This window comes from Anguilla anguilla, chromosome 14 (assembly GCF_013347855.1).
Source record: "Anguilla anguilla isolate fAngAng1 chromosome 14, fAngAng1.pri, whole genome shotgun sequence".
NCBI lineage: Eukaryota > Metazoa > Chordata > Actinopteri > Anguilliformes > Anguillidae > Anguilla > Anguilla anguilla.
Window position 1 is genome coordinate 10,862,357 of NC_049214.1, and position 20,431 is coordinate 10,882,787.

A 20,431-nucleotide genomic window follows, 5' to 3' on the forward strand; every position below is an offset into this window, starting at 1 on the left:
TGAATTGATTGAAAAATGGGTAAAAATCCAGGAATTCAGAGTAAAATCCGCAACGACAAAAGCAATGGCACTTTTTCTACCCGTGTGAAATGTGGCATTGCATCACAAAATGTACAGTCTTGAATCTCTCCATCCTGTATTTACAGTATTTGGTTGGCCTCATACTACCTTTCATGTGCAGTGTTGTGTATGTGGAATATTAATGTTATTTAGGCTAGTTATAATTCATGTGTGAAATGGACAGAAAATCTTCATGATCAAACAGTCAGCCTGATTCATGAACCCATGGTGGACACCCAACTTACAGGACATATAAATTCAGGCAAATGAATTTATTTCACAAAAAATCATATGTAATATTCCTGTAAGACCAAGAATAAAAATTCACAAAACTTTAAAGAGCATTAGTCTGTTTATTTTCCACAGGTTACCTCAGAAACAGTAAATATGTACAAAATCTGGAATGTTGAATAAATGCATATCAATCATCTCTCATTGTAACCACTTCCAAATAAACCTTTGAAATTGTTATACATTAAAAGGGCTGTTTTCAGCATTGCAATTTATTGCTGGTTTTTATAAACTAATGCCATGATTATTTCATTTTTTAACATTTTAAAAGTATTTACATTTTGATTAGTAATCTAAAATCATAGAAACAGAATGTGCTAAATAAATAAAAAAATATGTGTGGGGACATCAGGGAAATATTAAAATGTTCTTTAATGATATGGTAAGAGAGATGCGACCCCAGACTCCGTTCCAAGATTGTCTACACTGTATGCTGAATAGCTCCTTTTACTATCAATATAAAACAGACCACTTTCACCCCGGGAACTTCATCTGAATATTCCTAGTGAGAGACAGAAAGCATAGAGCATACAGCACAATAGCCTACAATATGAAAGTGTTCTGGTTTTCATTGGTTTTTTTTTTTTAATTGAATGAATGTAAGTCTATGCATGGGTCACATATTTAAGCCAAAGGTTACAGCTTTTACAGAGAGAAGCCAAATTGACCCATGATATGACCATTCTAAGTTGATTGTTCAAGTATTCTAATAAAGCTACAATTAAATTTGGGATATCTCCAATCAAAATATTGAATAATTAAAAAACAAGTGGTGAAGTCATAATACAGAGAATATTTTTCACTTGATGCTAATCCACAAATAGGAGACAAAAAGTAGTTTTAAAGGTAATTTAACAAGAGAAGGGCAGTACCATTATCTGTTGTGTGCACAATACAAACTTGACCCAACCATGAACAAGCAGGTAAGCATCAAATTACATTTGGAAGGTAAAAGACCTCCAAGACTTTCACTTAAATCTATCCCAGTTATCAGAAGTATTGGCATAATTTTGTACTTATATTTTAAACAAGAACAGGCACACTTAGCTATATTTTCATGAAATATCTGCTCTGGACACAATTTCCAGGGTACTGTGGCTAAAATGTAATTCACCTTGTTAAACTCATTACATAACCGTGAAAAAGTCAGCCCTGACTCCATACAGTTAACGCACTTAAACATATAATGCACTTTCGCAAAAACAATGACATTTTTAAAATGTTTTCGTGCCAACAATACATTGGTGCCTGTCATGTGTGATTAAACTAGTTGTACGTAAACATAGCTTAAAAAAAATAAAAATAAACTACACATCAAAATGGTCAGTTTTAAAGATTTGTGGCCTTCATCAAATTCACTTTTGAATGCTTTGTGCCAACTCTGCATTTGCACCAGGGCAAATCACAGACTGCTCTGTGTGGACACCATTAGTAGGCCAGCAAGTGAGGCCTTTGAAACTTCCATTCAGACTCTAAGCACAAGAGAGACAGACCAGGGGAACACTGAAGACAGAGCTGCAGAACACCTGTAGCATGGGTATTTATAAAAATCTCAGCCAAATGTCACGCTATGAAGTCTTTTTAAATGTTTTCAAATAAACAATTCAGAAATTTCATCTTCTAAGTTTTCATTAAAAAAGTTTTAATAATATAAAATCCTGTATAACAACAAGGGAGTACTTAAAGGGTTTCCTTTCGATTTAAAAAACAAGGAATCTGATATTTTGCACAAGAACACAACCTCTGGCTATTGCTATCTGACCAATGTACTACTCACTTATTCTCACTAGGACATCTTGTTCGCAGTGTTCACCAGAGAATATTGCTAGGGTAACGGGGTGGAGACTGGTCTGCCCCGTTTCAAACAGTTCCAGGTCTATGGCACATTTCAATATGGTTCTGTCTTATTCATATCATGTACCGTAAAATAAAGATACAAACATGAAACGCATAAAATAAAGTCAAAATCTGAGCATGATTTCCAAAATGATGTTCTCTCTATAGAAAGGCAAAGTGGTCTTTTCACCCAGATGAAGAATGGCATCCAAAACCCTTTAAAACCTCTGCCCTTTCGAAGGTTTTAGTTGGCTATGGCTGCCTGATGGTGAAGCCCTTTATAACATGCCAAACAGCAGTGGGAGGAGTCACAGGGGTGGGCAACACTGCCCTGACACACCCCCAATCTCTTCTGCAGTTTCAAATACCTTACCACAGTTTTATAGACACTTGCTTTGGTTACCTAGCATGCCCAACTTCCTCTTCGCAAACTCCCGGCAAGGCTAATTAAGGCCAAGCAAATTACTCGTTTTCTCCCATAATTGCCCCCAGTATCTTCCTTCGCATGTTCCGATCCTTACAACTTTCACATACAGAGAGCATTTACTGCATCCTGCAGGCTGTGAACAGAGGCAGTCTGGTCAGTGGAGGTGAAAGCCCGTTAAGGCTGTGGGTCGCTGTGAGTGGGGCGTGGGTTTCACAGGGGGCACAAACACGGGGCTCGAACAGGGCCTTGTGGCTGCGATGGGCTCCAGGCAGGGGCCTGAATCAGTGAGGCAGCGCTTGCTCATTCCACAATGTGGAATTCCAAACAGAAGGCCTTGTGATGGATTTAACTAAAAAAAAAAAAAATACAATTCAAAAATTTTTTTTGTGAAGATGCTTTGGAGGGTGTACGGTAGCAACATTTACACAGCACCCAACCTGGCAGGACGCCTGTGGCGGAAATTAAACCGCGACACATTTTTCCCCCCCTTTTCCATTTACTGTGCCGCAAAAATGCCAGTGTGTCTGAAAGACTCAAGCGTGCCCCCTGCTGGTAACAGGGAAAATGGCCATTCCAATTAGACGCGGCCGATTCGGAACACGTTTGCTACGCGAAAGACCGCCCTGTAAGCTCAATCCAGCACTACATTCGTCTCAACAATATGCACATAACGTTGTCCTCTTCATCTCATCGCCTGTACATCTATCAAGTGGTTTCATCATCTTTATAAGTTAAAAAATGATTTAAAATAAAGGCATATGGATCTTTCGGCAAACAAGGAGCCCTGCCCCCTACTGGCCAGCTACAATGTATGCGCAACTACCAGAAGTCTTGTTACTCAGTGATGTGGTTGAACCATTTAAAATTAAACAGAACAAAACAAACAAAAAAAATAAAACACATTAAAACCTAAAAGTCTGTACAGAAAGCACACAGGTTGTTTTGAGCAGGAATACACCATCTCTTCTCCGTTCAGAGTAAAAAAATACCAGGGGATCCCACAGTGAAGACCGTTTCAGGTGCTTGCTTTCAGACAGTTCCCACCCCACCCCACCCCACCCGGCACCCCCTCCCCCCCCCACCCGCACCACTCGGTACAGTGGTTCTGTCCCGTTTGACAAATCTCTGATGTCCTTCACCATATTCAGTTCAAAGGTATAATCGTAGAACTGGCTCCTCTGTGTAGAAAAATAACGAAGTGAACATTCAGTTTTGTGTCTCCCCGTGTCCTGAGAAGTCCTCTTCCTCTAAGCGGACACTTCTCTGACGATGACCAGGTCCACTGTGCTGGGGAACATCTTCAGCAGAGATACCGCGTATCCGTGGTCAATGTTAACAAAGTTGTGTCCGTTTGCCTGCCAAGACACAACATAACAACAGAGACGCACAAGGAAAGATGTCATTAATCATCATTAGTTACATCACTGCTTTAACGGTACTGAGTGAGGAGGAAGCAGCAGCGAGGTAATGAGTCAAACGCTCGTCTCTCTACCTTGAGGATCTTATCCCCCGGCTGCAGGAGCTTTGAGGCAGGTCCCTCAGGCTGGACCCTGGTCACAAATATACCCTGGAGGAACATTACAACAATAAATAACCTTACTGACCAGACCACCACTCCATAACCCAATCACATGGCCAGCCATTTCATTACACAGTAACAGCAGCTTACAGCGCACGGTCACATCCACAATCAGTGAAATGAACAGAACAGAACAGAAAGGGCTTAAAAATGGAAACGGCTGAAGCGCGTCCGGCATCGCACAGAGAACCTGTAGAGAGGAACGGAAGGAGTCTGAGAAAGACAAAGAGAGGAAAAAACAAACAGACGTACGTTGTCTTCTGGACGAAAAGGATTTCCCCTGCCGCCCAGTCCTCCGGATATGCTGAAGCCCAGCTCGGGGTTCTTCTCGATCTTCACCCGGACCTGAAGGAGAGCAGGCACGTCGGTCATATCGCCCCACACGCACCCACACGCACCCACACACCTGCGTCTGCACAAGCGTGAGCCCCAGCCTGCTGAGAGCTTTCTCCCCTCCAGTGAGAGTCAGGGGAGGTCACATGACCAAAGCCAGCTAAGATGCTGTTCTTAACCGCTCTAAAGTTCCTGGGTCAGATTCCAGGGCCAGCTGTGGTCCCTGAGTGGGGCTTCTGGTGCTGTCTTGTTCCCCACCCAACTTACTCAGCATCAGCGCTTCCTGCAGTCTAATGGATACAACTGGCCCGTCTGATAAACCGCTCCGACTATAAATGTTTTCAGTGATGACCCGGCTAACACAACCACTCGGTCTTTTATTGTGGGGACTGAGGTTTCATTCAAATTCAAGCAGACACTGTTAGATGCTCTAAATGGATGGCACTCAACATTCCAGACACAATACATGAACACAGCTGTGCTACTATTATCAGATGGGCCTAATGCTAATATTGAGGAAAATGCTTGAAAATGTGTGACCTAAGTGAACGTGAGTACTTCTCACTTCTCCTGCTACAGAACCCACAGAAGCTACCCTGCTGGTCCTGCTAGAGGACCAACAGAACCCACCTCCTGCTACAGAACCCACAGAAGCTACCTCCTGCTAGAGGACCAACAGGACCCACCGTCTGCTACAGAACCCACAGAAGCTACCTCCTGCTAGAGGACCAACAGGACCCACCTCCTGCTACAGAACCCACAGAAGCTACCTCCTGCTAGAGGACCAACAGGACCCACCTCCTGCTACAGGACCTACCTCTTGCAGGACCTCGTGTGGCGGGCGTGGCGGGCCCTGGGGCTGCTGGGACACCTTCAGCATCAGGTAGTCGATCAGCTGCTCTCTGGACGGGTGGCGGGCCATGGGGGCCGGGCCGCGGCTCACGGGACACATCTGGCCATTGGACAAAGGCACCTGACAGGGGCGGGGTTAAGAACACGGGGGCGGGGTCAGCGCTTCTGCAGCAGCCTGTGACTCAGCCTGCCGCTGGGGCCTGATCACTGACGCTGAGGTGAGACAGGAGATGTTACCCCTGCTCATTTGTAAAGTAAACAAGCGAAACGCAAATGAAACGATCGATTGGCATTGCGACCGAGCGTGAAGGGAAATATGCCTGCTTCCAGAAAAGCAGAGTGAAGTCACTCAAAACTCCACAATAAATCAAGACAAGGATCAACGGCGTCTTCCATCTGCAGGAAGACAGGCTGGCCAAAAAACAGGAAGAGGAATGCAGTGTTCTCCTTTGAGTGCAGGCTCCAGATTTACGGGGGGGGGGGGGGGGGGGGCACGTCCCGTCTCTGACTCACTCAGTAAGACGCAGTGTCGTGAAAACAAGCTGCTGTGAACGCAGGACAAACTCAGCGGATAACTGTATTACTTCATTAGACTGGGGGGTTATTGGCAGCTCTGTTTAATTATGCAAAAACACTGGCACTGGGCCCTGCCTCGTCATCATCCACCACATGACTAAGGCATTTTACCACAACAATGCAGCTCCTGTGTGAATGCGTGTGTGCATCTCTGAGTGTATGTGCATGTGTGTGTGTGTGCGTGAGTGTGACCTTACCAGCCGTCAATTAAAACACACAAGTGCTGTCCTCACACTCTAAGCCAGCTCAAGCAGGGTTGACTAGCTATCAGGCTGTGGCACCATCAATGCATTGAAACAACCGATCTGCTGTTACACACAGTTAGCACCAGGGGGTGTGCAAACTCCTCGTAAAAACAAACAAAAAAAAATAACGTTCCACACACAACCCAAAACGAGATCACGTTTTAAAATTCCGCCCCTGCGCTCACATGGAAACACACCTTCAGAAATCAATTAGTTTTGAAAAGCTTGCATGGGGAGAGTAAACTGACAGAAAAAGATGAGAGGCCTCCTTTGCCATTGGTCAGTCCTCCAAGGCGCACGCCCACGCCTGGCGTGCTCTCTGTATCAGCCCTGAATGGGCGAGAGGGCAACAGCTCACCAGAACAGCCCCTCACTGCATTACGCCGGTACATCCCCGGGCATGTACAGGCTCACAGTATGTGAACATTTCCAGCATGGCTGTTGTAAGATAATAAAACACACACATTTCATTCAGTTTTGGTTGAATAGATCTCAAATGCAGCGAGGCGGCGATGGGGGGGGGGGGGAAGGGGCGCTGTACGGAGCCTCAGATCCGGATCCCTGAAAGCCAGGCCGCCAGCGAGGGGGGAGGGGGGCCATCGCCATGGTAACCCGGCCCCTCCCCCGAGCCCGTTTCCCCCCCTCCTTCATCAGTATTCGCTCTGCGCTCGTCGGGGCGCCCTGGCGCTGGCGGCTCCGCGCGAGCGTTCACGGCGGCCGGTGTTACGGGCGAGGCCAGGCGCTGGCAGGACGGGAGCGGTCGCTCTGGCCCGGTCGCTCTGGGCCGGTCGCTCTGGCGCGGTCGCTCTGGCGCGGGCGCTCTGGCGCGGTCGCTCTGGCGCGGTTGCTCTGGCGCGGTCGCTCTGGCGCGGTTGCTCTGGCACGGTCGCTCTGGCGCGGTCGCTCTGGCCCGGTCGCTCCGGCGCGGTCGCTCTGGCGCGGTCGCGGCAGGAGCAGTCCCAGGCGCGTGCTGAGGGGGTCCAATCGGCTGCGCTAACGCGCCTGTGCGGGCGGGCAGCCAGAATTTTTTGACAGGAGGAAGCAAAATGACGTCCATGGAGAGCAATGTCAAAAGGACGTGTCAGGAGATGTCCGTCAGCTGAAGAAGCTTTGGGAGACAGCTGAAACAGCCAGCCTGGTTTACACAAAAATGGCTTCCCAGCACGGGCCCACGGCTAAAGCAGGAGTCAGACGCTGAGGAGACCGACGACGGCCTGGGCTGCCTTTGAGAGTGGCCTCCTAGGAGGGCTGTTCTCTTACTCCACCGGTGTGTCTCCACTATGGACCTCCACGAGCACAATCTGTGCCTCCATTACACAGCCAGACACGAGCTCCTTCACACGCCCAAGGCTTACTCCCCTATCTCCCTCACCTTCTCTACGCACCCAAATGCTTTTTTCTTCACTAAGGCATTTTGTACCATATCGGCAAGAACTGACAAACAGAACATTCTAGAACAGCACTCACACGTTGCTGGATCAGTAGGCACCAAAGTGACATTTTTGTTAGAGTTGCTGGATTGTGTTTTTGTACCACTGAGGGGAATGACACCGCTGCATATCTAACACGACTAATGAAAATGCTTTGGGCTTTCGGGGAATTAGGACTTCACAAGAAAACGAGGGCCATTAACGGGGTGAGCTGCGCTGACCTTCAAACGGCGGCGGAACGCAGCGGGCCTTCCTCAAAAGCCCCGCCCCCGAGAGAGCGCCGCTCGTTAACGAGGAAGAATTAATCAGCGCCGGAGCGGCTCGCCGCGCGAGGCCCCTGTCCTCCGCTCTCCGGACGCGCGAGAGAGCCGCTAACAGGGCTAGCGCTAAAGCTCATCATCGTAACGTTTCGTTATTTCCCCAGTAAAACAGACCCCCAAGCCCACCGCCAAATCGGCGTAGAGCACGGGCGAGGGAGCTCGAACGTGACCCGCAAGAGCCGGCTAATGGCTGCGTGGGCCGTAACCACGGAAACGCCGACGGCGACGCGGGGCTCAGAATGAAACGCTTCTTTATTAAAGAATAAAGGAAGCGACGGAAATCGCTCTGCATTTAAGCTGAATTGAATTCACGTTGATATAATGTGTGCAAACACTCCCTAAGAATCGCACCACTGAACGCGGTTCACGTTGACTTACTTTTCTCAGGGAGTCCATAGGGTAGCCCTGTGGTCCGGGGGGCCCGAAAACCTCGTCCTGGATCAGGAGGGAGAGGGAAAGGAGAGGAGGGTCATCGATGTGACAGGAGGCGAACTCCAAACCAGACGTGCTCAATCCTACCTGAGCTGGTGCGGGTGCAGGTTTTTGGTTTTGGCCCAGCGCGACGACACCCGATTCGGCTAATTAACTAATCATGACCTTCAGTCAAGACCTCGATAAGTAGAATCAGGTGTCTTAGCGCTAGGCTAAAGCAGAAAGCTCTGATAGCCATTTTGACCCTCCCCCTCAGAACACACATCCAACCCCCACACAGCGCTTCCAATGACTAACATCTCCAAAAGGCAACATCCATACTCATTAAAATACGCAAATTCTATCAGCTTGCACAGGCAACAAAGCGCAGTTAAGTGGGGGCGTGTGAGGGCCGTGCCGTGTTGAGGGGGAGCATTTCATTATCCCGAGGAGCAGCGCTACGCTACGGATCACGTGTCGTTCGCAGCCCTTCTGCTGCTCCGCTGCTTGTTCTCCAATTCCCTGGCCTGCTTTTCACTGGCTGAGCTGCACTTGGCTCGCACGCAGAGGTCAGACACTGAGTAAACACAGTATAATTTACACAAGCACACTGTGCACACAGCCTGTCAGTCCTGCAGCCTGCATCTCCCCTGCTTCAGCTGATACGAACCTACCTCATCAGCTCCACACAAGCCGCCAGACATTCGGGTGGCATTTCACACCAAACGCACCTTCACAACATGCATAACCTGTTCATACATGCTACATGAGCACGACACAGCTCTTCAAAATTGTTCACTGTCTCTGTTCATTGTACAGAGCATCGTAATTAGTATTTAATATGGTATGTTTAACAAACAAATTTACGCGATCTTTGAAGCAATTCATAGAGCGTGAGAGGTTTTTACTGAAGCGGTTATGCTGCTCTTGTGTAGTCCTCATGAGTAGGTTACGTACATGTCATAAAGATGCGCTCACCGACTCTAATACTTACCGCTGGCACACAGACCGTATGCGTCTGAATGCAGAGTTAAAAGTTAGTGTGATTGGCAGTGAGATGAGAGAGAAAGCCCCTTTGAGAAAGCCCCATTAGTACTGAAGACACCGCAGAGAGGGAAGGTGATTTCGTTGCGTTGAGCGGAACTTTAGTGGCCAAGCGTGCACTCAATCCTGAGCTTGGAAGAGCAGAGGGAAGGGGAAAGCAGGGAGACTGGAATCTCTCTTAAAAGGATGGACAGCCTGTTTAAAGAAGGACACTTCCTCCAACCCTCTTCCGCCCTGACGCTCTCTGTCTGGTGTGCCACATCCCTAATCCCTCAGGCTGGTCAGTGCTCCCCTGGCTGCACACAGCAAATCTAAACATGCTGCTTTCATCTTCACTCTGGCAGTCAGGTTAGATTGGGCGATTTGAAATTCACAATAGAAAAATGCACAGCCAATTTGGCAACTACATTTATTCAGCATATTTAGCTCTTGGCTGTTGGAAAATAAGACAAATGCCATTTTCATGATTGCCATTGTTATCTAACGACTATACCAACATACTGACTCCCCCTAACCAGCTAAAATGACAAACAATTGTGCTTGTCAAAAATCTTTAGGGGTCTGCTAGTTCCTGTAAGGTATATTTAAAAAAATAACATAAATGAAAGCTGCGACAGTATTAAATTATTGCGTAGAATCAGCGTCATCAGTAGAAGTTTGGAATTACACACAGTGGAGCAGAGGGGTGTGGTCAGGCAGTGGGAGGGGCTTAGGGGCTAGCCTAGTGGGAGGAGCTGTACTCACACAGAGGTAGTGGGCTCCGTGAGGCCTCCCGTCCCCGGCACTAAAGGCCAGGGAGCCGTGGCTGGCACGCACGTCCCTACAGCTGCCATAGCGCGAGCCGCTAGCCGCGGCGTAATAGGGGTTATAGGACCGAGACAGCACGTTCTGAGCAGAGAGGGACACATGCGACACGGACACTTTAGCAGGCATGCGCTACACCGACGCGTGTTAAAAACCCGCGTGCACACGCCGCGCCCGCGCACGCCCGGCCGCACGCCGCCTCGCACGACCCCACGAGGCGGCGGCGGCGACGGCAGGACCGGGCGTGCTTCACGCGCGCATCCCATGCATCGACAGAGGTTAGACACGCACACACGTGCACACACACACACAATGTTTGCTCCAATGAGAATCTTAGAGAGTCAGAAAACATTATATTTACTGGTAAGGACAGATGTTACTTCCCCCGGTGTTAAAATCATTCCACCAACCTCGATTGATCTGTATAGCACTTTAAAAAAATTTTTATGTACAATGTTCATAACTGGGTATATTAACAATAATGGTTCCAAATGCCCAGTTATTAACACTCTACTTGAAAATGAGCACACAGTGTAATACTTGTTATTCAAAGCATTTGCTCATTATTATCCGCTGGTGCGGGGGTAAGAGTCCCAGGGTTCATTTGCATACTGATGACCCTCAGGACCTATGAGCTGGCTCATCGGTTTACGCCCACAAGCCTCCGCATCCAATCAGCGCTCAGAGAGCCTCCTGCTCCAGGACAGAGCGTGGGCCTCGGTGAGAGCGCCTCTCTCTCCGCTCCCGAGCTGCCATGGAGACGCCAGGCTTAATGAGGTCTCGTGGCGCACACACAGGGGCCCTCAGGAGCCCGCTCCCACCGCGCCCAAACCCCGCACTCCTGGAGCAGCGACACGAGAGCCACTTCAGACCAGCCCCCGGCAGGGCAAGCGCTGCACCCCCGCTCTGCTGGGACAGGGCCACTCTGAAGGGGCACCAGGCTCACAAATAAACCATTTCAAACATCAACAACAAACATCAACCAATCAGACTCATGGAACAATCCAGAACAGGAAGCGAGAGGCGTTGTTTTTTTTGCAAACGAACGAACGTTAAAAAACACGAGGCCTCTTCACTAAATGCAGCCGGTCAGGCCCCGCCCACGGCGGACCCGCGTCCCCTGAGGAGGAAAGGAAGGGGCGTGGCATTACCTTCTCCATCTTCTTGGCCTCGATGTGGCGCATGACGTGGTCCCTCCAGTCCACGGGCACCCTGCCCCCGCCGGGCGCGTCCAGCAGGCAGTGCTCGGACCGCACGCGCACGTTGGGCCGCTTGCCCGGGCTGCCGTGCGGGTAGCCGAAGTCGCTCACCGACATGGTCCTCTCGGGCAGCTCGTGGGCGGGGGGCCGCGCGCTCTGGGGCCGGGGGGCCCCGGGGCCGTCCACGCTGTAGGTGCGCGCGGACAGGGGCCGCTGCTGCGGCGGGGGGGGCCCGCGGTACGTGGCGTACTCGGACGCGGCGGACGAGCCGCTGCCCTGCCGCTGGAGGGAGCCGCGCGGGGGCCCCGGGGCCAGCAGGCGGTCCTTGGGCGGGCCCCGCTGTGGCTGCAGGGGGTAGGGCGGGGCGTTGTTGCGGTTGGAGTAGTTGGTGTTGGCCAGCGAGTGCTGGGGAGGGAGGTACTGCTCGGGTGGGACGGGCGTCCTTTGGGTCCACAGGCCGTCTTTGGGCATGGTGCTGCTGGCGTACTGGACGTTGTACTGGGGGGGGGGCGGCCGCCCGGCCCTCGTACCGGGGGGGCTTGGAGGCGGACAGCAGGTCGGAGGAGGACGCCGAGGACCCCGGGTACACCTGCAGGGGCTGCTCGCTCAGCAGGGAGGCCGACTTGCTGCGCACGATGCTCTGGCCCTGCGCGCAGGCCCCGGGGCCCCTCTCCACGGGGCCCCTCCCCGGGGGCTCGCAGGCCCCGCCCTCGGGGTCCATGCAGTACAGCTTCATGCCCGTGTCCATGTTGGTGACGCTGTGGGACTTGACCACGGCGTGGGGGGCGGGGCCGCCCCTCCTCTGGGGGGAGAGCTCTTCGGAGCTGCGGGACAGGGGAAGGTCGCCGGCGGGCGGGGGGGCCTCGCCGGGGCGCCCGTCGCAGCGGTCGGCGGGGGCGTACCTGGGCGGGGGGGGGCTGCCGGTTCCCGTTCTCCAGCTGGGGGGCGGCGGGCCGCTCGTAGTTGTTGTTGAGCGCCGACGCGTCCTCGGCCACGCCCCCAGGCCGCGGCGCGTTGTCCGGCTCGGCCACGTTCATGTTGATCTGATCCCACGCCGTGTAGGGGTCCCCCACGCCGTTCTTCAGGTCCACGCCCTTCTGGATGAGCGCCAGCCGCTCCTCCACGGACAGCGGGAAGCCGCCGGCGGTCCGCTCGGGCCCCGCCTCGTAGTCCCGCCGGCCCCGCAGCAGGGTCGGCAGGGCCGGGTCCGGCCCGTTCCCGTTCTGCAGCAGCGGGGCGCTCTCCTGCAGCTCGTTCAGGTTCTCATCCTCACGCCTGCGGAAGGAAAGAGCCCGTCAAGCGCTGTACTGGCTTAGCGCAAAAAAGGGAAGGGAGCCAATCACATCCCTCGTTAAATGACCCGTCCAGGCCGTTAGGATTTCTCCACACTATGCACAGGCTTTGATCTCTCGTCTGCCAAGCCAGGCTTACAACATCGCCCTGTCCATCTTTACCCAGCCCAACGGCTCTGAAACGCCTTGGCAGATGAGACACTGTAATTTGGCTCTGAAGGCACAGCAATAAACATCAGAAAAAAGTGACAGATGAAATAGCCCACGTAGCATCCTGGATTAGAACAACACTCAGCTAGAGCGGTTTCTGCTTTCTCCAGGCTTCATCTGCATACTTAGAAACCCATTAAAAAGAAAAAAAACGGAGACACAAATGAGGTTTTTAGGAGAAATGTGCACTGAGAACTTCTAAAAGCTTATGGGCGTGATGGCAGTCAGTAACCCTTTGAAAGGTAGGTTCTGGAATGTTCTGCAAAATTCTATGTTGGTGTTCTATAACTCCATTGTTCTCAATGACCAGTAGTGACATCAGCATTAGAATGTTCAGTTAAGAACATTCTAGTTACATAGTTGTGATTGAAGGGTTAGGGGTACCTTCCCAAAGTCTCTTTTTATTGGCCCTGAGAAAAACTGGAGGGGATACAGAAGCAGAGGTGTGGCGGTCGTGTGGAACGCTCACGGTCACCTGTTGGCGGTTTCCAGGAGCATTTTGGTCTCCCTCTCGGGCGTGCACAGGGAGGCGTCCTGGCTGCTGTCGGTGGTCAGGGACACCGAGTCGGACATGCGCGACGGCGACGAGCAGTTGCTGTTGTTCTGGTTGCTGTTGGCCACCGTCTCGTCCAGCAGCGAGTCCGCGTCCTTGCCATCGTCTGCCGACACAGCGCAACGGTCATGACCACACCAACCCTCTAGGGGGCGCACAAGTTCACCCGACAGAACCGTTTCCAGTCATTCTGCCCTAACTGGCCTGGAATCACCCAAATGGGCCAAAAAGCATTCCTACAGAACAATAGAGAAGCAGCGCTACCATGCAACACAACACTACAGTCCATCTAGAACATCAGTGTGGCATGAGGCTGCCACACTAGACAACACTACAACAGAACAAAGGCACATCTAGAACACCACCGCTCGGTATGGTAGCATGTTAAAAGCCACTGCCACACAAGACACAATTACAAGAGAACACAACGTGCTGCCCAACAGGGAATCTAAATAAAAGGTACACGAGAAAACAGTATGTCCAAATTACTTCAGAGGCAAGAGGAGAAAAAAGGAGATGCTGTTCATTTTGTCTTCAAAAGGAATTCTAAGGCACTCCTGTAAATTAGGGGGGGTTCATTTAAATAGCCTTTGATAAATATAAAAAAGAGAACTTAAGATCCACAACAAAAAGTGAAGGACAATACTATTTGCAAGAAATGTTTTTTATAGCATTAACATCTTCATTAGCACACCGCCCCAGAACTAGCAGACATGTAGATTTCTAGATGGCAGAGAAACTGACAGTTATAGCAATGAAAGACCTGTTCCTGAGAGGCGACAGGACTCGGGCCAGTGTGGACACACCGCAGTAAGAGCCCATAAATGGAAGCATGTCCTCCAGGCCCGTTTACCTTTCTTGTCCTTGCTGAGCGCCACCACCTTGGGCTGGTTGATGGAGATCTCGATCAGCGGGGGCCGCATCTCGGCGATCTTCATCTCCTCCTCTTCCTCGAAGGACAGATCTTCCGAGTCCTGGGGGGGGAGGCGACAGACGGGCGTTACAACTCCGGAAGAGGCCGAGCCCCGCCAGGCTCGCCGAAGCCGAAAGCGCGCCTCGTCTCAGAGTCGACGGCGCGGAAACGACGGCCAATCACGGGCGAGCGTGACCCAGCCGGGGGGGGGGGGGGGCAGCCGTTCGGAGGGAGATATTACATATGCCGTCTGTTGAAAATTTCAGTGTATATTGTTCTTAATGCACATCAAACTTGTTTGGGAAGAACAGAGAAATCAGATCACACTGAAGGAGCTCTCTTCCAGAACGCCTTATGAAAGCGTCAGTGTGAGGACTGCTAGCGTACATAAGCGGTGTGGTAAACGGCACTGCCGCACGCGGTGCTGGGTCTCCACACGGGGCCCTACCTCCAGCGTGTCCTCGCGGTGCAGCGGGGCCCTCGGGCTGTCGGAGGCCTTCAGCGGGACGATGTGCGTGTCGGAGGGGTCGAGCTCGCTGTTAGCCAGGCTGTTAGCCACGCTGTTACCCAGGCTGTTACCCAGGCTGTTACCCAGGCTGTCCACAGGCTCACTGCTCGCCAGCTCCAGCGCTCTGCCGTTGCTGCAGGCGTTCTCTATGACCTGGAGCAGGAGAGAGGAGCGCGCCACGGCCCGTCACTGTCTGTACACCACTACTAGACCAGGAAGCATGCTCACACCACTGCTTTAGACTCCACTCAGTATCCTCAAACAAAACCCAAGATCCCTTCCTCCAAATCCCTTCCCTTATTCAGTTATCATCATGCTACTGTATATTTATGCTTTCTTTATCCAGTGCCCCAGAGAGAATATCAGGCCAAGAAAACAGCATTAACACATGGCAATACACATGGTACATTACTACAATGATTACAACACTTATCAACCAGTCTTTAATGCAGATGACACACACACCAAGAGCAGAGTTAAGCAATTGGCTGTTCAGAGTTGGGAGGTGCACGCACGCAGACACACGCGCACACACGCACACACACACACACACACACGCACACACACGCACGCGCACACACGCGCACACACGCGCACACACGCGCACACACGCGCACACACACACACACACACACACACACACACACACACACACACACACACACACACACACACACACTCACACACACTCACACACACTCACACACACTCACACACACACGCACACACACGCACACACACGCACACACGCACACACACGCACACACACGCACACACACGCACACACACGCACACACACACACACACACACACACACACACACACACACACACACACACACACTCACATACAGACACACACACACACACACACACACACACACACAGTGCCATATCATGCAGTCACAGGTGAGCGGTGTAATGACGAACGCCCTGAAGCCGGACCTTGACTCCGACGTTGCGCACGCCCACGTGCACCCTCTCTCTGCCCGGCTCGTCTCCGGACTCGTCCTCCTTCAGGCGATGTGCCACCGACTGGGCCGTCTTCACCATGTTCTTCAGATCCTCGGGGTACGGGGTGGGGTACCGCTTCAGGTTCCCCTCCTGGGACAGCACGCAAAACATCACTTTCACCTGCAATCACTCGGCCTAACGGTTTATCGGTGACGTGTCACTTCCTGTTCAGTACAAACGGACACTGACTACACAGACCTGGCCATGATGCTCTGCATTATTAAATCACACATTGTAAGTAGCAATAATATAATGAGCTTCAGGATCATTATGCCTGATTGAGTGAGGCACTTTAATGGGTTAATAATATATGGGCCAAAGAGCAGAAGTAATGATCGTATTAAATATTTTCAGCATCTTCAGAATTAGTCAGTTTCAGTTCTCTGCTCTGCGTTGGCCGCCAAGGCCTGCGGGACGCACCTCATCTCAGCAAAGACAGCAACATAAGGGCTGTCCTGAACTGGCCCCATTAAGCTTCCTAACGGTTCCATAATGTAAACAGGCACCAATTCGATGTTTGAGCGTTCCCAGGCTGCCAGGATATTGACAATAACCACAGGGGAGATTTTAATCACTGAAACAAATTGAATATTCTCAACTGAGGGGATTTCATTATACTGGCTGTCAGAGAGGGGGTAGAGCAGGCCGGGCCACACTGTGAGCCCTGGTCCTTTCCTAGCGTTAGCGGTGTCAGAGAGGGGGTAGAGCAGGCCGGGCCACACTGTGAGCCCTGGTCCTTTCCTAGCGTTAGCGCTGTCAGAGAGGAGGTAGAGCAGGCCGGGCCACACTGTGAGCCCTGGTCCTTTCCTAGCGTTAGCGCTGTCAGAGAGGGGGTAGAGCAGGCCGGGCCACACTGTGAGCCCTGGTCCTTTCCTAGCGTTAGTGCTGTCAGAGAGGGGGTAGAGCAGGCCGGGCCACACTGTGAGCCCTGGTCCTTTCCTAGCGTTAGCGCCGTTAGCGCTGTCAGAGAGGGGCGGAGGAGGCGGGGCACTGACCCGCGGGGGCGCCTCTCTTTCGTCCTTGTCCTCGTCGCACTCGAACGCCACCTGTGCCCTCTGCTTGCGCTGCTCCTCCCACAGCGACGGGTTGAAGCTCTCGTTGTCCGAGTTCGGGATGTCTGTGGAGAGACGAGCGGACCAACGGGTTTCAGACTCTCTGTTCTTCTCAGTCTCTCTCTCACTCTCTCTCAAACACACACTCTCCCTCAGACACTCTCTCTCTCTCTCTGTCTCTCACTCACTCAGTCCCTTCTCTCTTGCACACACACGCACACCACAACCTCGTGTGAAAGTGCCACCAAGGACACACGGTCATGATCTACAAGTGTCACATCAAGTGCATGATCAGTGTGATATCAAGTAGGGGGTAAATAATTAAGAGCAGGGTTTGGCTGGGGAGCCTGAAACGGATAGGGCCTGTCTGTGCGCCCGCGCCCCGAGGCGAAGCTCTCCGCCTTCCCATCGGCTTTTTCCACAGGATTATCTCCATGCATTATTTCTGCGCGCTGAAGCGAGTTAATTCAGGTCACGCGGACTTCATGTCCCAGCTGCAGGAGGTCAGCGGTGCAGGACCTGTTCCCGTCCTCACAACAACAGGTAAGAAAGGAAAAACATCAAACGGGTTTTGAGACCCAGCAGGTTTAACCCCTTTCCAGTAAGGGCCGCTGTCCTGCGAGGACCTGTTTGCCACAGTGTCACATGCGCACGAGGTCACATGACCGCAGGCAGTGTTCTCCCAGGCCCTGTTTGTGACGGTGTCCTCGTCTCTCACACACTACTGCAAACAGCGTTCTGTGGGGACTTGTTGGCGACTGTCCTCCTGTAACCTGTTTGTGACGGCGCACTCTGCTACCCACCCGCCCCGCCCGTTCCCTCCTGCTGAGCCTCTTCTGCTGCGTTCCAGATCAGTGCACAGGAGCAGTCATTAACAGTGTGTAAAAGTGAGTTTCCCTGAGAGAGAGCAGACACACACACACACACGCACAGACACAGAAACACACACACACAGACACACACACACACACACACAGACACACACACACACACACACACACACACAGACACACACAGACACACACAGACACACACACACACACACACACACACACACACACACACACACACACACACACACACACACACACACACACACACACACACATAGACACACACACACACAGACACACACACACACACACGCGCACACACACACACACACACACACACACACACACACGCTCTGCTCTCATTAGTGGAGTCTTGCTCTGGAGCGGCGGGGGTTTTCTGAGTACAGGTACAGTAAACATGTTTTTCACAGCCCTGCCAGGACAGCGCCACCCCCCTAAACCTCGCCGGGACGGTCCAGTGCCAAGAAGCCCTTTCCTCTTTCCCCTCTTAGCGGAGCAGCCTCAAGTCAAGGTTGCTAGGAAACAGTCTAAGACTTTTTAATCCCCTCTCCCCCCTGGAGTACGCTGGTTTTCCAGCGAGTCATCGGGCCCCCCTCTCCACAGTGGGAGGAGCTTGTTTTTCGGCTGTGCGCTCCGTGGCGGTCCCCGCTGCGTTAAAAGGAGCGCCACCGCGCGGGTCACCACTGACCTCATGGACGCGGCCGCCCCGCCCCGCCCCCTAACGGTCGCGGCCGCCCCGCCCCGCCTCCTAACAGTCGCGGCCGCCCCCCCCCCCCCCTCACGTCGCCGCGCGCGCTCCTGCGAGTCATCCCAGGTGAGGGCGCGGGGGAGCCCCTCAGCGTGGGCGGGGTCGCACGCCCACACCTGCCGCCTGCAGAACGAGCTCTGCCTCCAGCAACGCGCCGCCCTCACACCACAGATCAGCCGAGGTTTCCGCACGCCACGCACAGCAGGCCCTTCACCCAGAAACCCGTCCGACGCGCGCAGACACCCAGACACACACCCGCAGGCAGCCTGTCACCCATTTCAGCCTTCCCTCTTCTAATGAACCCTATCAATCTGCTGTCACTCTACAGAATGAGGAACAGAGGTGCACGAAAACAACTGCAGGAGAAGAACACCGGCAACAAAGCCTGTTCAACACCTCAGTGCTCCTTTATAGGTCCTGGCCAATTTAATCTGACTAAAATTATTTGCACACAAATACAAGGGACACCTTCAGGTTTATCAGGATGTACTGTGACCGTGAAAGGACAGTCTTAGTTTACCAGCCCTCGGCAAGGAAACGCATCTCCCAAAGTGCCCAAAGCCGTTCTCCAGAAAGCGTATCCAGCCTGATCACGTTCCACACATCCTGCCGGTGGGACAGGTCAGCTCTTACTTTTGACGGGCGCACGTGACCCCCCTGTGAGGACGTGTTCCCTGTGAGCGCGCCGGTGTCACAGACCCGCCCCACAGCTAGCGTCTCACATTCGGAGTCTCCGTGGAGACGGGCGGAGACCGCGGCGTCGGGTGGCCTTAATTAAGAGCTTCCGTTTCAGGAGGTATCGCTTTTTTGGGGATTAAGTTCGCGTTTTCAAATCTCATCTCACAGCACCGCGGTACCCGATATCCGTTACCTAAAAATGTAACCCCTTGGGGACTGGGGACCTACCGGACAGAAAATGAAACCACAAAGAGTATCTGTGTGTGATAATAATTGATGTTTTACAGAAATGTGAGGAGTGTGTGTGACGCTGCTGCCCTTGCCTCAGACCTGTCTGTATGAGGCGGTGCACACTGCACAGTGTCTGTCTGGCCTTCTCTCTGCGCGGCGCTAGCTGAGCGTAGCCCTGACTCTGGCTCAAGGCCCTGCGCTACAGCGGGCTCGGACTGGGGCTGCAAACGCTCTCTGTGTATAACAGCACGTTTGAGCGGCTGTGTGGCGGCAGCCGGCGCTGCCCCGCCCCGGGCCTCTGGCCCGCCCGTGGGCCGGGTACTTACAGTCGTCGGTCCGGGTTTGCTGGGGGAACATGTAGTTGGTGAGCACCGTCTTGTGCGTCTCCGGGTCCTCCTCCTTCTGCAGGGGGATGAGGGGCTTCGACTGCGGGACAGGAAGTGACGTCGTCAGACCGACGCAGACAAACAGGTGCGTGTGTGGATTTACCACTAGCCAGACACTTGCTTTTTTATAGCGAGTACGCCCCCTCACCCCCCCCCCCCCCGACCCCCACCAAAGTAAAATGTTTCACTTCAGTCTCCACTGACACCCGCGTGGCACAATGGAACATTGAACACCTGGAAAGTACAGTCTCGATATAGGCACGTATCTGCATTTCCTTCTCAGCAGTCATTCAAATAATTCAGCGAGGTGAACTTTGTGCTGTGTGCAGGAGGCTGTTTAGAGTAAATACACTGATGACCCACTCTTGCGCTTATGAAACAGAAGAACGAAGGGGAATGAATGGATCACAGACAAATGAACACATTAAAAAGTCGCACAAATGAGAAACCGTCAGGTGCTCTAAACGCTCAGGAGGCAGTGCGCGCATTCAGAGGCTGAAGATCAAACTAGAAAAAACAACACACAGGACCGCGGCTGGCGAGAGGAGATTTCCACCGAGCGTTTCACATCTCACTCAGTTTACTC

The 20,431-nt window shown here is 52.3% G+C and overlaps 1 protein-coding gene across 1 annotated transcript in view; it reads right to left on the reverse strand.

Annotated features, from left to right (window-relative positions):
• Positions 1-3,707: 3,707 nt before the first annotated feature.
• erbin (erbb2 interacting protein) overlaps positions 3,708-20,431 on the reverse strand; it is an 89,852-nt gene continuing 73,128 nt past the window's right edge. The window contains 15 exon segments of the mRNA XM_035390222.1: positions 3,708-3,969; positions 4,107-4,181; positions 4,446-4,538; positions 5,344-5,499; positions 8,328-8,384; positions 10,149-10,292; positions 11,360-11,939; positions 11,941-12,257; positions 12,259-12,682; positions 13,385-13,568; positions 14,316-14,436; positions 14,824-15,036; positions 15,828-15,986; positions 16,892-17,013; positions 19,786-19,885. Coding sequence (XP_035246113.1) covers positions 3,862-3,969; positions 4,107-4,181; positions 4,446-4,538; positions 5,344-5,499; positions 8,328-8,384; positions 10,149-10,292; positions 11,360-11,939; positions 11,941-12,257; positions 12,259-12,682; positions 13,385-13,568; positions 14,316-14,436; positions 14,824-15,036; positions 15,828-15,986; positions 16,892-17,013; positions 19,786-19,885 — 2,853 coding nt within the window. The 3' untranslated portion in view covers positions 3,708-3,861.